Source organism: Cyrtonyx montezumae, unplaced genomic scaffold (genome assembly GCF_038088225.1).
Source record: "Cyrtonyx montezumae isolate F1298 unplaced genomic scaffold, pur_monq_1.0 scaffold_48, whole genome shotgun sequence".
In the NCBI taxonomy this organism is placed as follows: Eukaryota; Metazoa; Chordata; class Aves; order Galliformes; family Odontophoridae; genus Cyrtonyx; species Cyrtonyx montezumae.
This window is the reverse complement of record NW_027072054.1, coordinates 1,443,783-1,465,293: the sequence shown is the minus strand read 5'-3', so window position 1 is coordinate 1,465,293 and position 21,511 is coordinate 1,443,783. Positions and strand designations below refer to the sequence as shown.

The window sequence follows — 21,511 nt, the reverse complement described above, 5'->3', positions numbered from 1 at the left end:
CTTCCCACACCAGACCTCCAGGAGAGTGTGGTGGGCAGGTGCTGAGCTGCACCATATGAGAGCCTTTCTGAAGTCTGCAGCCTAAACAGAATGGCTAATTAATTGAGACACGACAATACACAGCATTGGAGAGTCCCTCTGTTACACTGCTGCCTGACAGTTCCTTCTAAATTTTAATTTATGTAGAATTGAGGCAAACCATGGTCCGAGAGCATGGGGTGACAGAAGCTCAGAGGTTTACACCAAGCCCTGCTTAAAACGGTTGGTTGGATCGGTCCCAGAATTACCACCCTGCTCAGCATTCCCACCCTCACCAGCCCTGGCTGTGTGGTTAAGTGTGAAATGGCCTGGATTGCATTTCTTAAATCCAGAGTGACAATGGACAGAGATGACAAAGGGGAGGGACTGCTTGGCTTTTGGTCTCTCCTCCATACATGCCAGATTAAATGTTCTTTTTCTCATTTATTCTCCTCACCTAAGAGATTTTCACTGAACTGTCCTGCGAGGACACTGACCCAGAGATCACAAGGAACACAATGTCTGTTGATAACCTTTATTTGGAAGAACCACTGCTGCTCCTTCAGCTGACCTGGTAACATCTCATCAGCTCCACCACTCTCCTTTCCTCAGCTTCCTTCTGCAGTGCAGTGTCTGTGAGGTGGGCTTCCCCCTCTGCTTTGCTGCTGGGGGTCCAATAGCCCCCGCTCATGCTCTGCAGCTTCCTAAACAGATCCCTGGTGCTCTCCTTCTCTGATGTGCTCAGAAGATCCAGGTTTATCCCAAAGTGTTTGGTGCCAGAAAGGCTCTGTAAGATCTGAAGGACAGCATCTCTGTCTTCATGGCAGACATTCTCTGCCAGCACGGTAAGGAACTCACCCAGGAGGCCAAAACCCAACTCAGCCTGAAAGATTCTACCCAAGGCCTTCCCCTCCAGTTGAAGCAAAAGCTGATATTTTTCTTTTCCACTTTTTAAGCATCTGCGCCAATCTCTGTAAAATTCGGCAGAGGTTCTGGGCAGCTGAACCAGCTCCTGAAGGAGAAAATAACTCTGAAATTCCTTTTGTTTTGTTCCCACACGAAGCTTTTTATTCCCCCCTTATCAGTCTGTGGATGTGAGACTGATGCTTCTTGTACATAGAGCTGCATAAAGCCTGTGAGACAGCAACACATACAAAGAAATGAGGTGATATCAGGTTCATCGAGCCCAAGAGGAACCGAAGGACTTCAGAGGAAAATAAAGGAGTGGGTGAGAGATGAAATGCAATGCACGTGAACACAGGAACTCAGTCCTTAACCAGAACCAAACACACTGCCCACTCTGGATCTACCATCGGCTGAAAGAGATCTTCTGGAGACTGCAATAATTCCACAGAAATCTGTGGTCCCTCTCAAACCAACCAAACAGATGAGAAGAGATAAAGGACTTAAAAAATCCAGAAAATGCATTGATCTCTATATCCTACCTATATGCCATAACCCTATATAAACACCCTAACATACTGTCTTGTAATGTGTTGTAACATACACACCTGCAGTAGAGCACTTGGACTAAAAGAGATATCCAGCTCAATGTGGCATCTCCAGATAAAAAGAAATCCTGCTTATACAATATGTAATTGAACTGCAGAATTCATACTGCTGACTGGAGAAGGATTAAAATGTTTGGGCTTTTATACAGATCCTGAGAACGAGGTTCAGCAGCATCAGGCAGTGTCTAAACACGAAATGGAGAAGCCCTGGAGATCAGAGCCTGAGCACTAATGGGATTAGGAACAGCATTTTCTCTGGGGAGATCACTGCTCAGTCCGAGAGAAGACAAAGCTGCCTTAGAAGAGCTGCAAAAAGGATCTCATCATAAACAGGCAAATGAAATTCGCTGTCAACAATTCCATGCAGAGCATCTCCAGCTGGGAACGGTCCAGCAACGGACTCCACCGCTGCTCCCAGCAGAGCCCCGCTGTCACCGTGCCACTGGGCTACTGGGAGTCACCACGGGTGCTCTGCTGAAAGCAAACGCCACAATGGCAAAGCCAATACTGGGGGCTAACAAGAAAGCAACTGAGATTAAAGTGATCGGTTTTTATCTCTGCAAATGTGGTGGGTGCCTCAAATGTTGCCTGCATCTAGATAACCCAGCACCAGAGAGGGAAGGGACAGAAGGGCAGCTGGAGGCACAGAGCACCTTCCTTTCCAGGAGACATGCAGCTAACCAGGACTTGGAAGAAGTCCACTGATGGGAGCAGGACAGATGTCAGTCCCACAAGTAGTCTGGGTTAGAAAATGCTTTTTCACTGTTTCCCAACTGCAGAACTAAGGGTGATCCAATGAACTCATCGGGCAGCAGGCTGAAAACAAAACAGCACTTCTCCATATCATGCATAATTAAACTGTGGGGTGAAGAAGAACTGGCTCCGTTCACAGAAGATGTGTTATCTGTGGCCATTAAACACGGCAGTACAGATGCACAGCCTGGCTCTCAGTCCCGGGACTGCAGCCAGCAGGAGGAGCGCTGTCAACGGAGGGCACTCTTACCCAAGAATCTGTTTCTGGCCACTGTCAGATGCAGGGAACCGAGACCTTGCTCATTCGGTCTTTGATTCTTGATGCAGACACAAAGTAGGGACTGAGACTGAAGCCTGCTGTTCAGAACTGGGATTTCTGAGGGCTTGTTCACATGTTGAAATATTTCTGAATAACTCTTGTCCTTTAAAATAATACTCAAACAATTCTGCAGTAATATTTGGGGACACGTAAAGCCCCAGAAAAGCATCTCCCTCACCTGGGCTATCTCCACCTTGCTTTCTTGCTGGCCCCTCGTGTTGCCCACACAGGGGTTCCACAGCACATTTCTCTTGTTCCCCATCTTGTCCTTCTTCTCTAGAGGCCTCAGGTGTGACGCCAGCACGATGTCCCTGCAGGGAACAGGAAGAGGACACAAGGTGAAACACATGGGTGATGGAGTTGATGTTTCTACCCTACAGCTCCCACTGCAGCTGGGTCCCAAGGACTGGCAGGACACCTGTTCCTCCTGCATTTTTCCTGTGGTCAATGAGTTTTTGTAGCTCTGGGACATCCAGAGAAATCCTCCACTCTTATAGGCAATCTCACTCAGCATCCCATTGCAGACGTCTGTGACTAATTGCAGCAGCCCAGACTCAGCAGCTCATGTCATTCTTCTCCCACCGTGGGATGAACGCCTGTGGCTGTTGTTTGTTAGTCCTCCCAGGAATGAGGAGGGAGAGATTTTGAAGGGGTTCAGGGCTCTGCTGGCCCTCGTGAGCACAGATACTGCACTGATGGAGAGAATCTGTTCTGCTCTCCCGCAGATGACTCTGAGCTGCTGAAACCACTCTGCACTGCAGACGTTGTGTACTGAGCAGGAATGTGATTTTTGCTCGTTCTCAAACGATGGAACTGCGGCAGGGAGTCCTCTTACAGGGACAGAGGAGAAAGCAATGCCATAAATGCCATTTTCAAGTTTTTCCCTTACGCAGATCTGATAGCATGACCAGATTCAGGCAGAACGAGGCCACCAGCACCTTGTTGGAAGTCTATGGGGGGTGGCCAAGTCCTGGATCCACCTACAGATCTTTCTGCAGATATCAGGGGTTGGGGATGTCCCACACTGCCCACTCCTCAGGAGCTGCCCTGGCATCCCAGACCACAAATCTGCTGATGGATGGAGGAGGAGTGCTGGCACACTGCAAGGCCGTGCTGCCATCCTGCAACACATGGGCAGGCAGAGAGGAGCACTGGGACATCCAAGAAGGGCACACAAGGGCTTCTACACCTGGGGAGGGACATCTGCAACGGCACTGCAGGAGGAGCTCTGCTGAGGACCATCAGTTGACCGATGTTCAGCCATGTGCCCTGTGTTCAGTGCTTGGGGCTGTGCTCTGTGCCCTATGCCTTGTGCCCCGTGCCCAGTGCTCGGGGCTGCACTCTGTGCTAAGTGCCCTGTGCTCTGTGCGTGGGGCTGTGCTCTGTGCTCAGTTCTCTGTGCTCAGTTCTCTGTGCGTGGGGCTGTGCTCTGTGCTCAGTACTCTGTGCTCAGTTCTCTGTGCGTGGGGCTGTGCTCTGTGCTCAGTTCTCTGTGCGTGGGGCTGTGCCGGGGACCCCTCGCGCACCTGAACTCCTCGTAGGAGCCCACGCGCTGCTGCATGGCGCGGAGCTTGGCGCTGTTCTCCCTCGCGTGCCTCTCGTCGGCCTCCAGAGCCGCCCGCAGCTCTTCCCGCAGCGCGCCCATGTCCAGGGCTCTGTCCGCCTCCATTGCTCTGCCTGCTGTCACGATAGCAACGACAGGAAGTGTCGGCACACGACCGGCCGAGGAGATAACGGCTCCTGTGGTGACAATGATACCCGCTGAAGCGCTTCAATGGCAACGAGGATCGCTGCTGCTGTCACAGCTGCTCCCACGAACCCCTCATGTCGCGACATCCCACCAGGCCGGCGCATGCCACCCCCCGTGTCGCGATAGCCTCCTCTAAGTCCCTCGTTGAGCTGCGCACCCTCATTCCTGTCGCGATCGGCCCTGCCCGCACGTACCGCTAACCCAGCACCCCCACTCCTATCGCGACAGCGCCCCGAGCCGCTCCGCCGCGCCCGCCCCTCCCGTTGCGATAGCGACGGCGCCGCGCGGCGCCTCCAGGACCCAGCGGGGCTGCCCGCGCCGCGCCTGACGGAACCGCGCCGGCAGCAGCGCCGCCGCTCCGCACGGAACAGGCGCCGAGGGCGGCCCGGGTCCTTCCGCTGCGCTGTCGGCGGCGCCAACGGAGGAGAGTGTGAGGGAACGGAGCGTGAGGAGGGTGAGAGCCGCGCCGGGACGGGCACGGGGTCAGGGAATAAGGGACAGGGAATAAGGGACAGGGAATAAGGGTCGGGACTGGAGCCGGGGGCTGGGCCTTGGGGTTTAGCGCTTAGGGCTTATGACTTATGATCTGGGGCCTGGGGCCTGGGGCCGGGGCGGGTTCTGTCTGTGGGGCGTGTGCTGACACTGAGATTGGTTCTGTCTGTGGGACTTGGCATGACTCTAAGGTAGGATCTGGATGTAGGGCCGGTTTGGGCTCTGGGGCTGGTTCTGGATCTTGGTCAGGTTGTGGGGCTGGGATTGAGGCTGGGTTCTGGTTCCAGGGGTTCTGCCCCCAGCTCTGACCCCGTCCCTTCATTCCCAGCATGGACACTGATCTGTACGACGAATTTGGGAACTACATCGGGCCGGAGCTGGACTCTGATGATGAGGATGATGAGCTGGGCCGGGAGTCCAAGGAGCTGGATGAGGTGGGTGTGTGGCTGCAGCAGGGCAGTGCTGAGCAGTGCAGCCACACAGGTATTAAGCGTGTCCTGCCCCGTGCCTGGCAGCTTTCCCATTGCATGGAAAGCTCAGAAGGATGGAAGGTGCCCTTTCTGCTGTCAGAGTTTCTTGTCACTCCTGATGTATGACACGAAGCCACAGTTAAGGTTTATGAAGCACTTTGGTGCTGGCAGCAGCTCAGTGTGAGTGTTGGTTGCAGCTTGAGGACGATGATGATGATGACGATATGGGGGACCATGACGAGGACCACCCTGGGATGGAGGTGGTGCTGCACGAGGACAAGAAGTACTACCCCACTGCCGAGGAGGTCTACGGGCCTGAAGTGGAGACCATAGTGCAGGAGGAGGACACACAACCTCTCACTGGTTAGTGGTGCTTAAGTCATCTCATTTGATCCTTCCATAAAAAGATAAAGGAACCTGTCAGTTTAAAGCTGACCCCGTTTGGTATTTGGAGGTGGTGGGTTCAGGTCACTGGTGACAGTGTTTCATTGTTCTTTCTTTTGTTTTCAGAGCCGATTATTAAACCTGTGAAAACCAAAAAGTTCTCTTTGATGGAGCAGACGTTACCGGTCACCGTCTATGAGATGGAGTAAGTAATATGCAGAGTTTGAAGTGTGTGCTTTGGATCAGGCCATCTGTGCTGCGATTTCCTTGCTTTTCCTTGCTTACAGGCGGGGTGGGGAGGCAGAGGGCTGTGCTGTATGGAGGCGGGAGCTTACAGGGGGCACTGGGTTTGCTTCTTCTAACAGCAGCACTATAAGCGAGTGCAGCTGGTTCCCAGAGCTTGAACCAAAATGAAGAGGAAGAAAGCACAGGGCCAAACATTTTACAGCTGTTTTGCCTTCCTTGTATGCAGCACAGTGCATTTCCTACCATTTTTTCCGATCTCTTTGTCCTCTGCTCACTCCATCATTAATTAATTCTTACCCGTGTTTTTCCTTGATGTAAATGGTTGAGATGGGTCCACGCAGAAGTCCCAGTGGGACTTAACCAGAAACCTGCGAGCTTGCTATTGATTTCACATTTAGCCTTGGTTTAAGACCAATAGGCAAGCTTTTAATTTGTATTCTTATTGATTTTTTTGTGCTTTTTAAGCTCTTAATCAAAATGCTGTATGCTAAGAAGCCTGCTTTGTAAGAGAAAATTAAAGTATTTTTAAGAAGGAGATTATTTGACAGGACTTACTATCTGCAAATCCATAATAATTGATTCATGTTTGATAGCTTCCCGTTATTTTGAAGAGTAGCTGCTAATTTAGAATCTCAGTTCTGTTTTGTCTGGGATCTCTGCAGAAGTGACCATCCCAGCACTCCTCAGCTCATTGCTGATTCAAAAAAACATCAGTGTTTTTAGACCTGAAAATCACAATTAAGACCTGAAAGTGAGAATTAACAGTCTGTGGAACCCTGTGGCTACCTTGTAAAAGCGTGTTATCCACCGCTGTAAGTTTAGTTGACTACCTGCCACCATTGGAGTGGAGGCATGTCCTCATCTGAGCTGCTCTAATACTGTCTAGAACAGAAGAAAGACGTTGGGAGTATTTAATTTCTTGCAGTTTTACCAGCTCCGTCTTCTCCCACCCACTGCCATCTGTCCAGGACTCCAGTTCTCTTGTCCTCCCCATCTGCAGAGTGGGATTCTTCCTCCGCAGGGCATGAAAGTTTGGAGAGGATTCAGAGGGCTCTCGGGTGGAAAGCGGCGCTTACTTTTCTTAGACACAGCAGAAGCCTCCAACAGTCTTTTGTGCTTCATCCCTCCAGTTTCCTGGCAGATCTGATGGACAACTCGGAGCTGATTCGGAATGTGACTCTGTGTGGGCACCTTCACCACGGCAAGGTAGTGTGAATATCCCACGTGTGCTGGGTAGCAGCAGTGATCTCTCTCTTCCTTACTTTGACTGCTGCTCTTTTGACCCCCTGAGCTCTGCAGCAGCGTTCTCTCCTGCTCCCGTTGCTCTGTGGTTATTTGTAGCTTTTCTTTCAGTCATGTGGAAGTATTTCTGTACCCCCTTTTCTCTGCACTGTGTGGGAGGGATGGGATTGTGCTGGTGTTTATCTCTTTGAACACAGTCTCATCTTTTTTCCCCCTGGTCTGGTGTTTTTCAGACTTGTTTTGTTGACTGCCTGATAGAGCAGACGCACCCAGAAATCAGGAAACGCTATGACCAGGATGTAAGTGAGCTTGAGGTGTATTCCTGCCTTGGAATGTGTGGGGAAAATGTGGTTCTGTGATTAGAATGGAGGACTGGAAAACCAGAGTGCAGTCCTAATTTCAGTTACGTTACTTGCCGTGCTAGCAGTGTGCAAAGAGCCATCGTGTCATACTTCAAACATAGTGTTCAGTACAAAACCGTGGTATTCTGACTCTTGTTTTGTCTTTGCAGCTTTGCTATACTGATATATTGTTCACAGAGCAGGAGGTAAGTGAACCTTGTAGCACAAATGGTGATTTCACCCAGCTGCCTCATGCTTTTCTCAGAATTACTTATGGACACTTTATTCTTCCTCTTTCATCATCTTTGTGTGTCTTCCACATTCTGATTGTTTTCTTTATCAAGAAAGTGATCTACTCCTCTTGTTTTGCCAGGTCCCTTGTCCAACTGTCTTCTATTTAGTGCAACTCTCATCTCCATGTATGACTTTATTATCTATCTATGTGATGTTGAAAATCTGTACCATTATTATTGCAACACAGAGGCAGCCCATTAATCTGTAGCCGTATGACAGATGCACCAAGCTTTTTTGGGGGGTGTTTTTTGAGGGGAAAGAGGTGGAAGGGGTTTGTAGCAGTGGTGGACAAGGAGAATAACTGTAGTTTCAAATGCATGTCTTTCTGGTAGGGTTTCTGTGGTGGAAGATTGTAGCTAGGTGCTCTGATTCCACGTGGTTGGGCATGGATGAGGATTTTATCCAGTCCTACACACTGAATGCTGCCATGAGCAGAGCAGTCCTGGGAAGCTTTTCTTTCTCCTCGTCTCGCTGCTGTGCTTTACACTTTGTATGATTGCATCTTATGTGCTGAGGCATAACGTGATAGGAGAGGAGAGAAAACACAGAAAAACGCAGATCTTCTGTCTCTGGTATTTGTGTTCTTTTAGTTGTAATCAGACATGGGTTTTGTGGCCCCAAAGTGGCATGTTGCCAGTCTGTACCAGTGTGGAAGGAGGAGCTGGGCTGAACGGTGCAGTGATCTGAGGCTGTTCCACCCTCCCTGAGTGCAGGAGGTTGGACTGGAGGGATGTTTACTTCCTTCAGTCCTTCTGATGAATTCTTCCTCATTCATCTTTTATCTGGGAATTTTTCTTTTCCTTGTTTTAACTGGTAATCCTGCGTTCCTGTGTTCCAGAGGGGAGTGGGGATCAAGAGCACACCAGTGACCATTGTTCTGCCAGACACCAAAGGAAAATCTTTTCTCTTCAACATCATTGACACTCCAGGTATAATCCTGCAAATCCTCTTTCCTGGTGCACTGAGCTGAAGGCAGCTCGATGTGTAAAGCAGATATATGACCACGTGTTCTTTATCTTTGGTCCTCTGGGCAGTGCTGTTGATTTGAGCAGATCAGTGTGTTGTGGGAAACTGAGGCCAAATTTCAGGGGGAAGGCATCTGTGCCCTGCCATGCTGGGTGCCAGTGTCCAGAGCCAAGGGGCAGCTTCAGACCCTCTGCCCTCAGGTTTAAGATTTCTTTCATTCTCACTTCCTCCTTCATTTTTGGTTGTCTTCTGAAGGTCATGTCAATTTTTCTGACGAGGTGACAGCTGGTCTTCGTATTTCGGATGGTGTTGTGCTTTTCATTGATGCAGCTGAGGGGGTGAGTGTCAGCTTCTCCTGGGGGGTAGCATTGAGCTCACACCAGAGCCTTGATCCTGCTTTATCATGAAGGGGATGGGCTTAGTTTGCAGCGCTGAAGGGTTTTTGGAGGGCATTTTGAGAAACAGCCAAAGCGGGGACTCAGCCCTTCTGCTCCTGTTCCCACGTCTGACGTGGTGTGTGTGACCTTTTGGCTGATGACCTGACTTGTTTGCATCTCCACTATATGTAAAACTGAGCAGGTTATTTATATCAGAGATGTCCAAGGGGTAGGATTCAAACAGTTCGCTTGGGTTAGCACCTACTTTACATTTCAGGAAGATCACTGATGCTGCGGCTACAGGCTGCAGCCATGTGTGTGAGGGTCACTGCCTGGCATGCCCTACATAGCATTTTGTGGAGGGCTTTTGCTAGGGGTGCTCATTTCCCTGCAGGTGATGCTGAACACAGAGAGGCTGATCAAGCACGCGGTGCAGGAGCGGCTGGCGGTGACTGTGTGCATCAACAAAATAGACCGCCTGATCCTGGAGCTCAAGTTGCCCCCTACAGATGCTTACTACAAACTCCGGCATATTGTGGATGAAGTGAATGGTCTGATCAGGTGTGGATGGGGGTGGATGTGGTTTGTGGGTGGACAGGTGCCCCCAGGCAGTAGGCAGCAGCAGAGGAAGCCCCACGCAGGAGCTTTTGCAGCCCATTGATTGCACACCCACCTCGGTGGGCGCATGGGCGTTGCACACCTGTGTGCACGTGTCAGCTCAGCCACATGCACCCACACACATCCACGTGTGCACATGCATTCCCACACAGGTGTGCACCTCCACACATGTGGAGGGGAAACTGAGGCACAGAGCAGTTCCATCCCTATCCCAGAGCCCCACCACTGTGTGCTTTCTCCTTTCCCCAAATCTTCCTGACATGTAACGGGGCAGCAGCAGGGCCATGGCCAGCACTCCACAAGCATGGATTGTACCCCACACATCAGGCAATGCGAACTGCTTGCCTGTCACCTACTGCTGTTTGGCACAGGAAATAGATGTGTCTTTCTTGGTTCATAATGTTGATTTATGTTGTTTTTTTCCCCTTGTCTCCAAAACCTGCCTCCTCTCAGCATGTATTCCACCGATGAGAACCTCGTTCTGTCTCCTCTTCTGGGGAACGTGTGTTTCTCCAGCTCACAGTACAGCATCTGCTTCACGCTGGGATCTTTTGCAAAGATTTATGCAGACACATATGGTGAGGATTATCCAGAAACCTTGCATGCCTTAATATCTCATTCCCTAACCTTTTTGTTGAGGCTTTCTAAGCTGTTCTGCTTCAGCTTTCACTGCATACCTATGCAGTCAGTTTATACACTCTTGAACTTCAGAAAACAGAGCGCTACTGCAGATCTGAGCCCCGAGTGACTTTATTATAGTCTCATAGACTACAGACTATTTATTATTGTCTTTCCATGCTGGTAAAAGGCAAAAATACAGTTCAAATTTGTTTTTAGGTAAATAGTTTCTCCTGATAAATATTTCTGGAGTTAGAAGTGAATCACAGAATCACCAAGGTTGGAAAAGACCTGTAAGATTGTCCAGTGCAACCGTTCACCCATCACCAATAGCTCTCACTAAACCATGTCCCTCAACACAATGTCATGTTTTATACATACCCTTAATCAGAAAAAACAGCTCGTTCTTTGGCAGTTGAAGAAGTGTGCCTTGTGCTGTGTGTATCTGGACAGCTCAGCAGTGAAGCTGTTAAGCTCTGCCTCCCTTTTCCCAGAAGAATCCAGAGTCTGAGGTTCAGCTGCAGCCAGGCACGAGCTCAGCCCACAAGGTTTTGCTCTTTTGCCCTTCGATCTTTTTTAAGAAACCATCTTTTTCTGCCTTTGATTTAATTTCCTGTTCCCCAGGTGCCCACTCCAGGCAGTCTGCCCCTCCTAAAAGCAGTCCTTTTGCTTGCATTAGGCAGCGATCCAGCCAAGTTTTGAAGTTTTATGTTGGGGAATTTGGGGTGATCTGTAGGAAAGAAGGATGTTGTAGATCAGCTCTTGCAAAGAAGTTGGCCTGAGGGAGGACGAAGCTGTGGAGGTCAAAGACCGATGTTTCAGGACTGTTGAATGCCTTCATCAATTTGGAGAAATAAATGGGCTCCCTGGGCATCACAGAATGAAGGATGGGAGCCCATCTTTTGGAGGCTGCTAAAGCATGCAGCACAGTTGGTGGGAGATGTCATCCATGAGCTGAATGGTACTTCAGTCAGTAACATTCAGCGGTGGTCACTTGGGATTTTGTGTACAGCCACCACACTTCCAGTAACATGAGTTATAGAGGTTTAACTGTCAGAACTGCAGCCACCCTGAAATTTCTTATGCTTGCACATCTGCCCACAGCAAAACCTTGTTTGGAAACCGCTGTAAATTATCACTGCTGTCTTACTATTTGTAAATCCACCGTGACAGCCAAGTACTATTCCTTCAGCACTTGGGTACTTGGATATGCACTTAATGCATCAGCTGAAACAAGAACCTGGAGGTGTTCAGCAGTGCAGAAAGTGCTGCAATAAGCCTGCGGGGTGTCAGCCATCCCAGCACCTCGGCACCACGCGCTCAGGTCACCGTGTTACCGGTTGGAAAATGAAGCAGATGTAACTGGGTTCCTGCAGAGCAGAGTCTGATTCCTCTCAGCTCTAACCTCGTGTGTGATCAGGACAGCTGAAATGTTCCTGAAAGGGAAATGTGCAAACCTACAGTGCTGCTGATGTGGTCCTCACAGGGCTGTTTTCTGGCCGCTTCTCTGCCCAACCTCCCCAGGTCAGGATTTAATCAGTTACTTCAAACGAGCACCAAGTGTTCACTCACCAGCATTGCATCAAAACCTCAGGGTTGATTTAAAGGGCAAAAACAGATCTCAAGAATGAGGGAAATACTGAGTGTCTTTTGTCATTTGCTTCTTCCTTTTAGGAGATATCAATTATCAGGAGTTTGCAAAGCGGCTTTGGGGCGATATCTACTTCAACCCAAAAACGTAAGAGGCCTGTTTAGATGTCAGTTACTTTATTGCTGTTTATTTTCCTCTTCCTCCCCTGTAAACTGGAGTAGATGACCATCTGAGGTCCCTTCCAGCCTGAGATGTCCTATGATCCTGTGATGGGGGATAGGTTGGGTCAGGCCTCCTGCTTGGTGTCATTCCGTGTTCTCCTGAATCCCAAATGGGAGCTGAGAACTCTTCTGACCTTTGTTTGGAGTAGGAGTGGCTCCTTAATCCATGAGCACTTCCCAGAGAGGTTGGGAGGAGAAGATAACTTGAGAAGAGCAGTGTCTGTGTGTAGGTTGGTGCTAGGTGCTTGTGGGGTGCTTGCTCCTCACTGCTCTCTTTTTGTCTCCCAACAGGCGGAAGTTCACTAAGAAGGCCCCGACCAGCAGCTCCCAGCGCAGCTTTGTGGAGTTCATTCTTGAGCCCCTGTACAAGATCTTGGCTCAGGTCTGTGGTGGTTTGTTCACCTTCCTGCAGCTCCAGACTGAGCATGCAAGGACTGAGCACTAGGTGGTGGTGTGCCTGGTGCCTGCGAGACTCTTCACACATTTATGGGTTTGAGTATGCATAGAAGTGATGGGCATCTCCTTACAGCTGCTTCTTGCAGTTATAGCCCCGTGTCTGCACAGTTAGAACTGCTTTAGCTCTTTGTAATGTGCTATGATATCAGCCAAGAGATAAAATGAGCCACCCAGCCTGTTCTGCGTGAGCTCTGTGTGAGCAAGGCAGGAGCTGAGAGTGATCCCTGACAATGAATTTGTGCCCTTAAGCTGCACCTGGGCACCTGCAGCAGAGCTTACAGTGGTGCCTGTCATCTTGCAGGTGGTGGGGGATGTGGACACAACACTGCCTCGGACTCTGGATGAACTCGGCATCCACCTGACCAAAGAAGAATTGAAATTGAACATTCGTCCACTCCTACGACTTGTCTGCAAGAAGTTCTTCGGGGAGTTCACAGGTAAATCCCTTCCCTGCCACAGCAATCTCAATAACTTACCCTCATGTGGACAGAGTTTAAGGGCTGTAATGCAGACACGGAGTGTCAGCTTGCAGAGATTCCTCTCTCAGCTTTGTTTTTCCACGTATAAAATAAAAACTGTTTCCTCAAAGAACAGCTTGAGGCACTGCTTGCATCTTCCCCTCTGCTGTGCTTGCACTTCATTTGGATTTATGTTGTGTTTATTGGAGAACATTTCTTTATTCTATCCTGCTTAATCATGTTCTCACGATGTATTACTTTTCCAGGCTTTGTGGACATGTGTGTGCAGCACATTCCCTCCCCGAAGGTGGGAGCCAAGACGAAAATCGAACACACCTACACTGGTGGCGTCGACTCTGATCTTGGGGAGGCCATGAGTGAATGTGACCCCGATGTAAGAAAGTTTTCTTGTTTTGTTCTGAGCATCCAAAATGTGGCAGATACACCCTCCTGTCGCTGCCTTGACCGAGCAGCTGCCTCTGAGACAAGCATCTGCACAGATTTGACTTCCAGCACTCTGAAACCTCTCATCCGACACTGAAACAAATCTCTTCACTCTGAGAAACTTTAGTGCCTGTCAGGGCAGCCCTTGGGAGAGAGAACTGTTTGACTGTGCTCAGAACAAGAGTCTGGGTCAGGACTTCAGGGTACATGGGCACTGCAGGGTGATTCTCTGTCCTTTTGCTGCCTTTTCTCTCTTTTCCATGAAGTTTTATTCACTCTCCAAGCTCAGAGAAAACTGGCCTGTATGTTACTGATAAAAATAACTATATTAGCATGTCAGAAGAAGTATTTCTAAGTTCCATCTCTTTAATCCATTTATATCTATAGGTTCAACCGGGTCTGTGTCAGTTTTTTGTCTGTCTATTAAAAATGGTTTCTTTCTTTTTCATGGGAAGGGTCCTTTGATGTGTCACACAACAAAAATGTACAGCACAGATGATGGCGTTCAGTTCCACGCCTTTGGCAGAGTGCTGAGTGGTACCATCCATGCTGGGCAGCCTGTGAAGGTCCTGGGAGAGAACTACACCTTGGAAGATGAGGAGGATTCTCAGATCTGTACTGTTGGACGCCTCTGGATCTCAGTTGCGAGGTAAGGAAAGCTCTGACAAAGAGTTTGTTTTTGAGAGAAGTCACTTGGAGTCATTGCTGCTAGGGACAGGGAGGAGGATGGTGCTGTAAGGGCCCTGAGGCTGCAGTGATGAGTGTAGGTTTATTTTAGATATAAGGAAGAACTTCTTGAATGTGAGGGTGGCTAAATGCTGGAACAGACTGCCCAGAGAGGTGGGTGTCCCATCCCTGGAAGCGTTTAAAGTCAGATTGCTGGGACCTTGTTGAGCCTGATCTGGTGGGAGATGTTGGCCTCTGTGTGAATAAATGGTCTTTAAAACTCTTTCTAACTCAAACCATTCTATGGATCTGTCTCCCTCCCCCACCTTTTAGGTATCACATTGAGGTTAACCGTGTCCCTGCTGGCAACTGGGTGCTGATAGAAGGAGTGGACCAACCCATTGTGAAGACTGCAACTGTCACGGAGCCACGAGGCAATGAGGAGGTACTGCATGTGGCTGCGTCACTCAGCCTTGCAGGGACTCGAAGTGTTGGAATGTATCTTAAAAGCTTGGGTGGTGAGGTTAAATAAACTTTGCCTGCCAAAGGCCAGGGCACAAGAGCCACCAATAAAGGAGAGCAACTCAAACACTCTGTCAGACCCCAGTGTCCACGTAATGATTCAAAGCTGTTTGTTTTGAAACCTGATTTCAGGCTCAGATCTTCCGTCCTTTGAAGTTCAACACTACTTCTGTCATCAAAATTGCTGTGGAGCCAGTCAACCCCTCCGAGCTCCCCAAAATGCTGGATGGTCTCCGCAAAGTCAACAAGAGCTACCCATCGCTCACTACAAAGGTATTTCTGGTGTTTGTGTTGACTGCCCTCGGCTGTGGGATACCTCATAGGCTGATCTTAAAAACAAGTCAGTTTGAATGGGGGATGTTTTGTTTGTTTTGGGTTTTCTTTTAATGCTGATAAATCCTAATGTTTATGTAGGGCCCTGCAAGACAAGGGCCTCTGAGTAATAGTGCTGTGAGCTGAACCCTTCTCTTGTTTTATAGGTGGAAGAGTCTGGAGAACATGTGATCCTGGGGACAGGGGAGCTCTACCTGGATTGTGTGATGCACGATCTGCGGAAGATGTATTCTGAGATTGATATCAAGGTGAGAAAATGAGTGGAGGTTTTCCCAGCTGGGGTAGGATTCCCCAGACTCAGAAGGATGGGAGAATAAACCTTGCACAGTGGACAGGGTGACTGTCCACGCTGGTTCCTAACCAGTGTGGTGAAGTTGTAGCAGTTGCCCCAGTGGCAGCTTGCAAATTGTAGAGAGGCTTCTGTGGCAGCCACAGTAATACAAACCCCTCTACAAACCTGTTGCTGTTATTCCAGGTCGCCGATCCAGTCGTGACGTTCTGCGAGACAGTGGTGGAAACATCCTCCCTGAAGTGCTTTGCTGAGACTCCCAATAAGAAGTAAGAGCCCAGGGCACCCCTGGGGAGAGATCACTGGGGAGAGGCAGGTGGAGGGGCTCTCTGGGAGGGCTGATCCCAGACAAGTGGCAGTCTTCCATCTGCTGAATGTACTGAGTCCCATGGATGTTTCCATTCTCTGTATGAGCTCTCAGAACGGAGAGAATAAAGAGAGATCCACACCCTCTTTTCCCTTTAACTGAATTTCACACCCTCTCAGCAGTTTTTCTGATGTTTCTGAGACTGGGAGTTGTATTGGGACCATAGAGCAGGTGCCAAAGAGCCTTTAGTAACTCTAGAAAAGTTCTGTCTTTCCTCATCCATTCTTAAACTTGAAATTAATATACTCCTTTCTGGTGCCTTACTGCCTGGTTTTGTCTTTGTGCTCCAGCAAGGTATTGTGAGATGTGCATGTTTGAGAGAGGGAAACCTGGCACGGAGCATAGGCTGAATAATCAGAATGAAAGCACAGGATATTCTAACACCTGAATTTTCATGGAAATCTGTCATACAATGAAGATAGTTTTCCTGTGTTCCACTGTGGTTTCTGGTTCTTCTTGCCTTCTTTTTTTACTGATACTGTGGCTTTAAGTCTTGTTTTTGGGAACAGACAGGTTCTGCTCTTTGGACCATCTTTGGGGTGCAGGGCAGGTGGAGCAGTATGCTGTAGGGCCAGCAATCCCACGTGAGTGAGGTTCTCCAAGGCAACATCCCTTGTGTCTGACACTTCCTTCTGCAGCCTGTGTGAGCTCTGGACATCTGGCAGAGAGGGATGGGGCACTCCTGTCCCTTAGCAATCTGCTGCTAGAGATGAGCAGACTTTGGAGAACAGTTGTTAGCAGCGTGGGCTGTCCTTATGAGCACAACAGAAATGCTGAAAGACAAGGATGGCTTCATCTCTCTGTGTTGCTCAGTCCCTGAGGTCCTGCCAATTACTCCCATTTCCATCATTCTGCGGACTAATTGCAACTGTCTCTCTTTTCAGGAACAAGATCACCATGATTGCTGAGCCTCTGGAGAAGGGACTTGCTGAGGACATTGAAAATGAAGTGGTCCAAATAACGTGGAACAGGTATGACCAATTTGGGGAGAGCAAGAATCCTTCTAGAGGGAAATAATTGGGAAAGTAGGGAGTGCTGGGTTCTGTGTGTATCAGCAGCTCCCAGGCAGGGATCCCAGGTGCACTGCTGCTGTCAGTGAGTCCACGGGCATCCTGCTCCAGCAAAGTTTGCTCCATGTAAAAAGCTGAGACCATTTTTACGTGGAATGGGTTTATAAATATGTTCTGAGTGCAAATCAGACACTGATTTCCTAAACTTTCTTCTGTTCTTCTATCAGAAAGAAGCTGGGTGAATTCTTCCAGACCAAGTATGACTGGGATTTGCTGGCTGCCCGTTCCATCTGGGCCTTTGGGCCAGATGCCACTGGCCCAAACATCCTGGTAGATGATACGCTGCCCTCAGAGGTGAGAAAAAGACACTGGGGTTACATTTCAGTGTGTGCTCTGCTGTCCAGAGGTAGCAGTTCCCTCCAGGACTTGCAGCAAGGTCCTAAGGCTATTGGAGTGCTTGTTGCTTTGTCATATCTGAGATGTATTGGGCTTCTTCCACTGTGCTCATACCATAGGTAGTGAACTGCCAACACGGTCAGAACTGGTAAGTGCCTGCTCTGCCTTTAAGGATTACCAAAATATGAATTCTTCATTTATGACTGTAGGTGTCAAACTCTGAAGATGATGATTCTGAGCTGTGATAGGGGGTGCTGGAAGATGTGGCTGCTTGTGCAATAACCAGTGCTGGGGCCTGACTGTTCCTGCCTTATGAGAAACATCTGGTCTCCTCCCATCTGTCTGTTTGTCTGTAGGTGGACAAGGCTCTGCTAGGCTCTGTGAAGGACAGTATTGTGCAGGGATTTCAGTGGGGGACCAGGGAAGGGCCTCTCTGTGATGAATGTAAGTAGAAATGCTAATAATGAATAAATACTACCATCTATAAGTGGATGGCTGAGCTTTCTCTGATGGCTCTCTCTCTGGGACTCTTGTGCTCAGGGTCTATGGGATGCATGGCTGGTGCTTGGCAGCATCATAGAGCCTACATCATAGGTCACTTGCTGTTGTTTCTTCACTTCCTCAGTGATCCGCAATGTGAAGTTTAAGATCCTGGATGCAGTGATTGCTCAGGAGCCCTTGCACCGGGGTGGAGGACAGATCATCCCGACAGCACGGAGAGTGGTGTACTCAGCTTTCCTGATGGTGAGCACCATGCTGGGCATGGCAAAAACTGAGCCAGTCCAGTGCTGGCTCCATCCCAGGAGGTTGGAGGCTCCATTGAGTGCGGGTTGTATGTGTGCTGCAGTATCTGCCACAGGGATGGTGGTTTAAACTGCCTCGTGGATGTTTGCAGTGCCCTCGCAGGCTGGCACACAGGTTTTATAAGTGGTCACATTCCAGCCTGGCTGGAAACCTGCCTGCATCCGCTCTGTCTCCTGCTGTGCAAGTGTTAGACTTGCTGGGGAAGGTGGGAGTGTGAGAGAAGGAACACATGAACGTGGGCAGAAGGAGAAAAGCGCAGAGCTCTTTGTTGGGGGTTTGTTTGGGCACGCAAGGCACAGCACTGAGGCACTGTGTTCGAGCAGAGCCTGACAGTTTCTGCTCCTGTGTGCTGCAGCATGTTGGCTGTGCTGTAGGCTCAGCTGCTGTGTCCCTTTCTGCCCCCAGGCCACCCCTCGCCTGATGGAGCCCTACTACTTCGTGGAGGTGCAGGCCCCAGCTGACTGCGTGTCTGCGGTGTACACAGTGCTGGCACGGCGCAGGTGAGCTGCTCTGGCTGCTGTCACCTGAGCAGTGCAAAGGATCCGGGTGGTAGAGACCCTTACATCCCAAGTGCTGATCTTGAAGTGAGGGGAGAGGGTGAAATCTGTCCCCTGAGCTATGTGAGGAGGGGATGCCCAGCACCACACGCAGCTTTATGCCTGGTTCTTCTGGAGTGTCAGAGAGGAGAAATAAAAGGGGACATGTACGAAAATGAATCTTTTGACTTTCTGGCAGAGGCCACGTGACGCAAGATGCCCCGATCCCGGGCTCCCCTCTGTACACCATCAAAGCCTTCATCCCTGCCATCGATTCCTTCGGCTTCGAGACAGATCTGAGGACCCACACGCAAGGACAGGCGTTCTCACTGTCTGTCTTCCACCACTGGCAGGTGAGTCCTTGTGCTGGGAAGGAGGGGACAGCAGATCAGGCAGCAGGCCGTGCCAGACATCCTCAGAACATCTCCAGTGCCGGTGGAGGCTTTGTGCACCAGCTATGAGATGAGTGCCAGAAGCTGGAGGCTTTGCTCTGTGTGACCCAGCATTTCCCCTAGCAGGAATACTGAATGCTCCTCGCTGAGCGTGAGGGTCCTTCAGTGCCTGAGGAGAAGGCGTGCTCTGCCAGGCGCTGTTTGGGTGTGCTGAGCTCTGCTGTTTGAGGAGCACAGGGCTTGGACTGGTTGGTCTGCTGTGAATGCCACCCTTTGGCTTTGCCTCTCAGAGAAAGCTTTTAGCCACACTGTATTAGCAACTTCCCACGGGAATGGTCAGAGGTGGCGATGTGCATTTTCTCCCTGCCTGGAGAACAGATGCCACGTTGGAGCTTTGTGACACCTGGGGGTGTCTGTGGGGCCTGGGTGTGTTTCCCATTGCAGCTCAGCCTCTCCTGAGCTCCCAGCATTGCTCTCAGCCCTGGCCTTGTTGTTGCAGATTGTGCCTGGTGACCCCTTGGACAAAAGCATCGTCATCCGTCCCCTGGAGCCTCAGCCAGCCCCACATCTGGCCAGGGAGTTCATGATCAAGACCCGGCGCAGGAAGGTATGCCTGCAGGACACTGGGATCGGTGTTTCTCTGCTGGGATGGCTTTATGGGCACTGGCGTGCAGAGGAATAACACAGATATGGGTTACTCTGCAGGGCCTGAGTGAGGATGTGAGCATCAGCAAGTTCTTCGACGACCCCATGTTGCTGGAGCTGGCCAAGCAAGACGTCGTTCTCAACTACCCCATGTGAACACATCTCTGCCGTGCTGCAAGGGCTGAGCCCCCTGAGCCCAGTCCTTCCCCACCCCTGGCTCTGTTGTTTGGCTGGAGAAACCCCTTGGCGCACTTGTGTACCATGTGCTCAGCTCCTGCCCCATACACAGCACAGCCTGGGGCAGTGATGCTCTGTGTTATCAGAGCTCAGTGTGCAGTGAGGAGGTTTTCCCTTTAGCTATACTCTCTCCATGTACACAGGTGTGGTCCTGGCTGCAGCACATCAGCTTCAGTAGAATGTTTGGACTCTTGGGGTGTAAGGCTGCTGGGCCAGCTCCCTGCTTCTGGTAATTCTGCCCGAGGTTGCTCTGCCTTTGTCTGGGGCAGGTGGAGTGCTGGGGGTGGGGCCATTCCTATCAGCCTCTCCAGGAAGAGGGATTTTACCCTTTTTTTTGTATGTGTTTTTGGAACCCTGGTAAATATTGAATACAAACTTCCACCTGGAGCTCAGTCTGATCCCTTTTGCAGAAGGGAGAACAGCAGAGTGCCCTGGTTGCTCCAACCCCAGCCCTGATTTCTGTCTTTGTCACTGTCCCCCCCCTCAGCCAGGACAAGTCATGCAGGGCTGTTCTCTCCTGCACTAAGCTTTTCTTCCTTCCTCACTAGGCTTTGTCATGCTGCTGTGTTTCCAGGGGCTCCAGGAGGGGCGCATCCCTCCAGCATGGCTCTGCCCCCAGCCCTGTGCTCTGCAGGGCTGGGTGTTTTCTCTGGGGGGCTTTGTTGTTCCCTCTGGGCAGACCCCCAAGCATCGCCCCATCTCTCTGCCTGTCCCAGTGGGTGTGGGATGGGGCTGGCTGCGTGGGAAGCAGTCAGTTCTCACAAGGGCTGCTCCCAGTGGGACAACAGCTGGAAAACACTGACCTGTAGCAGGCGGCCCCACGTGCAGGGTGGGAATTTTCCATGGATCCTGTGGTTCCATGGGAATGGGGAACGTGTGTGGGATGGGGGGGCTGGAATTTCTCCCTGTCTGCCTGGCCATGGGGCGGTGCAGTGGTAAACTGAGGCACAGCAGTGTGGGGAGCTGAGAGTGGGGCTCTGTGCATGGTGTGAGTTCATCAGGGCTCAGCTGTGGGGCAGTAGGACCATGGGGCATACAGTAGTAGCAGTGGGGCCCCTCTGCAGTTGGAACATCAACTGAGGGAGACACCCTGTCCCTGCCCCCACGTTGGCCCCCTACCCCTGCCCCACTCATGGCCCCAGTGGGGTCCTGATGTGCTTAAGCACGGGGTGAGCCTCATTCCATTCTCAGTGTCCTCGTCTCCCTGTTCTCATCTCATTCCCGCTGTCCCTGCCCCCAGCCTGTTCCCAGTGTTCCTGTCCCCATTTTGAGCCAATTCCCAGTGTCTCTCCCCATTGTGTCCCTGCTGTGTCCCCATAACTATTCCCAGTCTCCTTGTTTCCTTGTCCCCATCCTATTCCAAGTGTCCCTATCCCCATATCTTTGTTCCCATTCCCGTCCTCATCCTGTCCTTGCTGTGTCCTCATGTCCCAATTCCCATCCTGTTCCCAGTCACCCCATTCCCTGTGTCCCTGTCCTCATGTCCCCATCCCATTCCCAGTGTCCCTGCCCACATCCTGTCCTCATACCTCTGTTCCCAGTGTCCCTGTCCCTCTGGCCCTGTTTCCTTTTCCCCATGTCCCTGTTCCAATGTCCCTCTCCTCATCTCATTTCCAGTGTCCTTGTCCCCCCACTCCCACCCCATTTCCAGTGTCCCTGCAACCAACCTGTCTCCAAATCTCTGTCCCCATCTCGTTCCTAGTGTCCCCCTCCCTAATTTGTCCCCATCCCACCGTGTCCCCATG

The 21,511-nt window shown here is 50.5% G+C and overlaps 2 protein-coding genes across 3 annotated transcripts; one reads left to right on the top strand and one right to left on the bottom strand.

The window, feature by feature from the left end:
- Positions 1-548: 548 nt before the first annotated feature.
- On the bottom strand, positions 549-4,319 carry CCDC103 (coiled-coil domain containing 103). The gene is made up of 3 exons (XM_065747658.1): positions 4,128-4,319; positions 2,780-2,912; positions 549-1,030 (listed from the first exon to the last, which is right to left on the bottom strand). Exons 1-3 carry the CDS (start codon positions 4,268-4,270, stop codon positions 581-583), a joined length of 726 nt encoding a protein of 241 aa, XP_065603730.1. The 5' UTR covers positions 4,271-4,319; the 3' UTR covers positions 549-580.
- A 428-nt stretch (positions 4,320-4,747) lies between these two features.
- On the top strand, positions 4,748-20,144 carry EFTUD2 (elongation factor Tu GTP binding domain containing 2). Of its 2 annotated transcripts, none has more exons than XM_065747730.1 (28): positions 4,748-4,805; positions 5,172-5,277; positions 5,511-5,676; positions 5,824-5,902; positions 7,074-7,149; positions 7,419-7,484; positions 7,697-7,732; positions 8,659-8,749; positions 9,042-9,124; positions 9,558-9,724; positions 10,235-10,359; positions 12,074-12,137; positions 12,503-12,593; positions 12,969-13,104; positions 13,392-13,519; positions 14,025-14,218; positions 14,569-14,680; positions 14,890-15,030; positions 15,237-15,338; positions 15,566-15,648; positions 16,631-16,717; positions 16,984-17,110; positions 17,509-17,596; positions 17,778-17,896; positions 18,362-18,456; positions 18,692-18,845; positions 19,384-19,491; positions 19,590-20,144. In XM_065747730.1, exons 2-28 carry the CDS (start codon positions 5,173-5,175, stop codon positions 19,683-19,685), a joined length of 2,919 nt encoding a protein of 972 aa, XP_065603802.1. In that variant the 5' UTR covers positions 4,748-4,805; position 5,172; the 3' UTR covers positions 19,686-20,144. The 2 variants fall into 2 exon arrangements, with proteins under 2 accessions (XP_065603802.1, XP_065603803.1); XM_065747731.1 differs by having other exon boundaries at positions 4,763-4,781.
- The last annotated feature ends 1,367 nt before the right edge of the window (positions 20,145-21,511 follow it).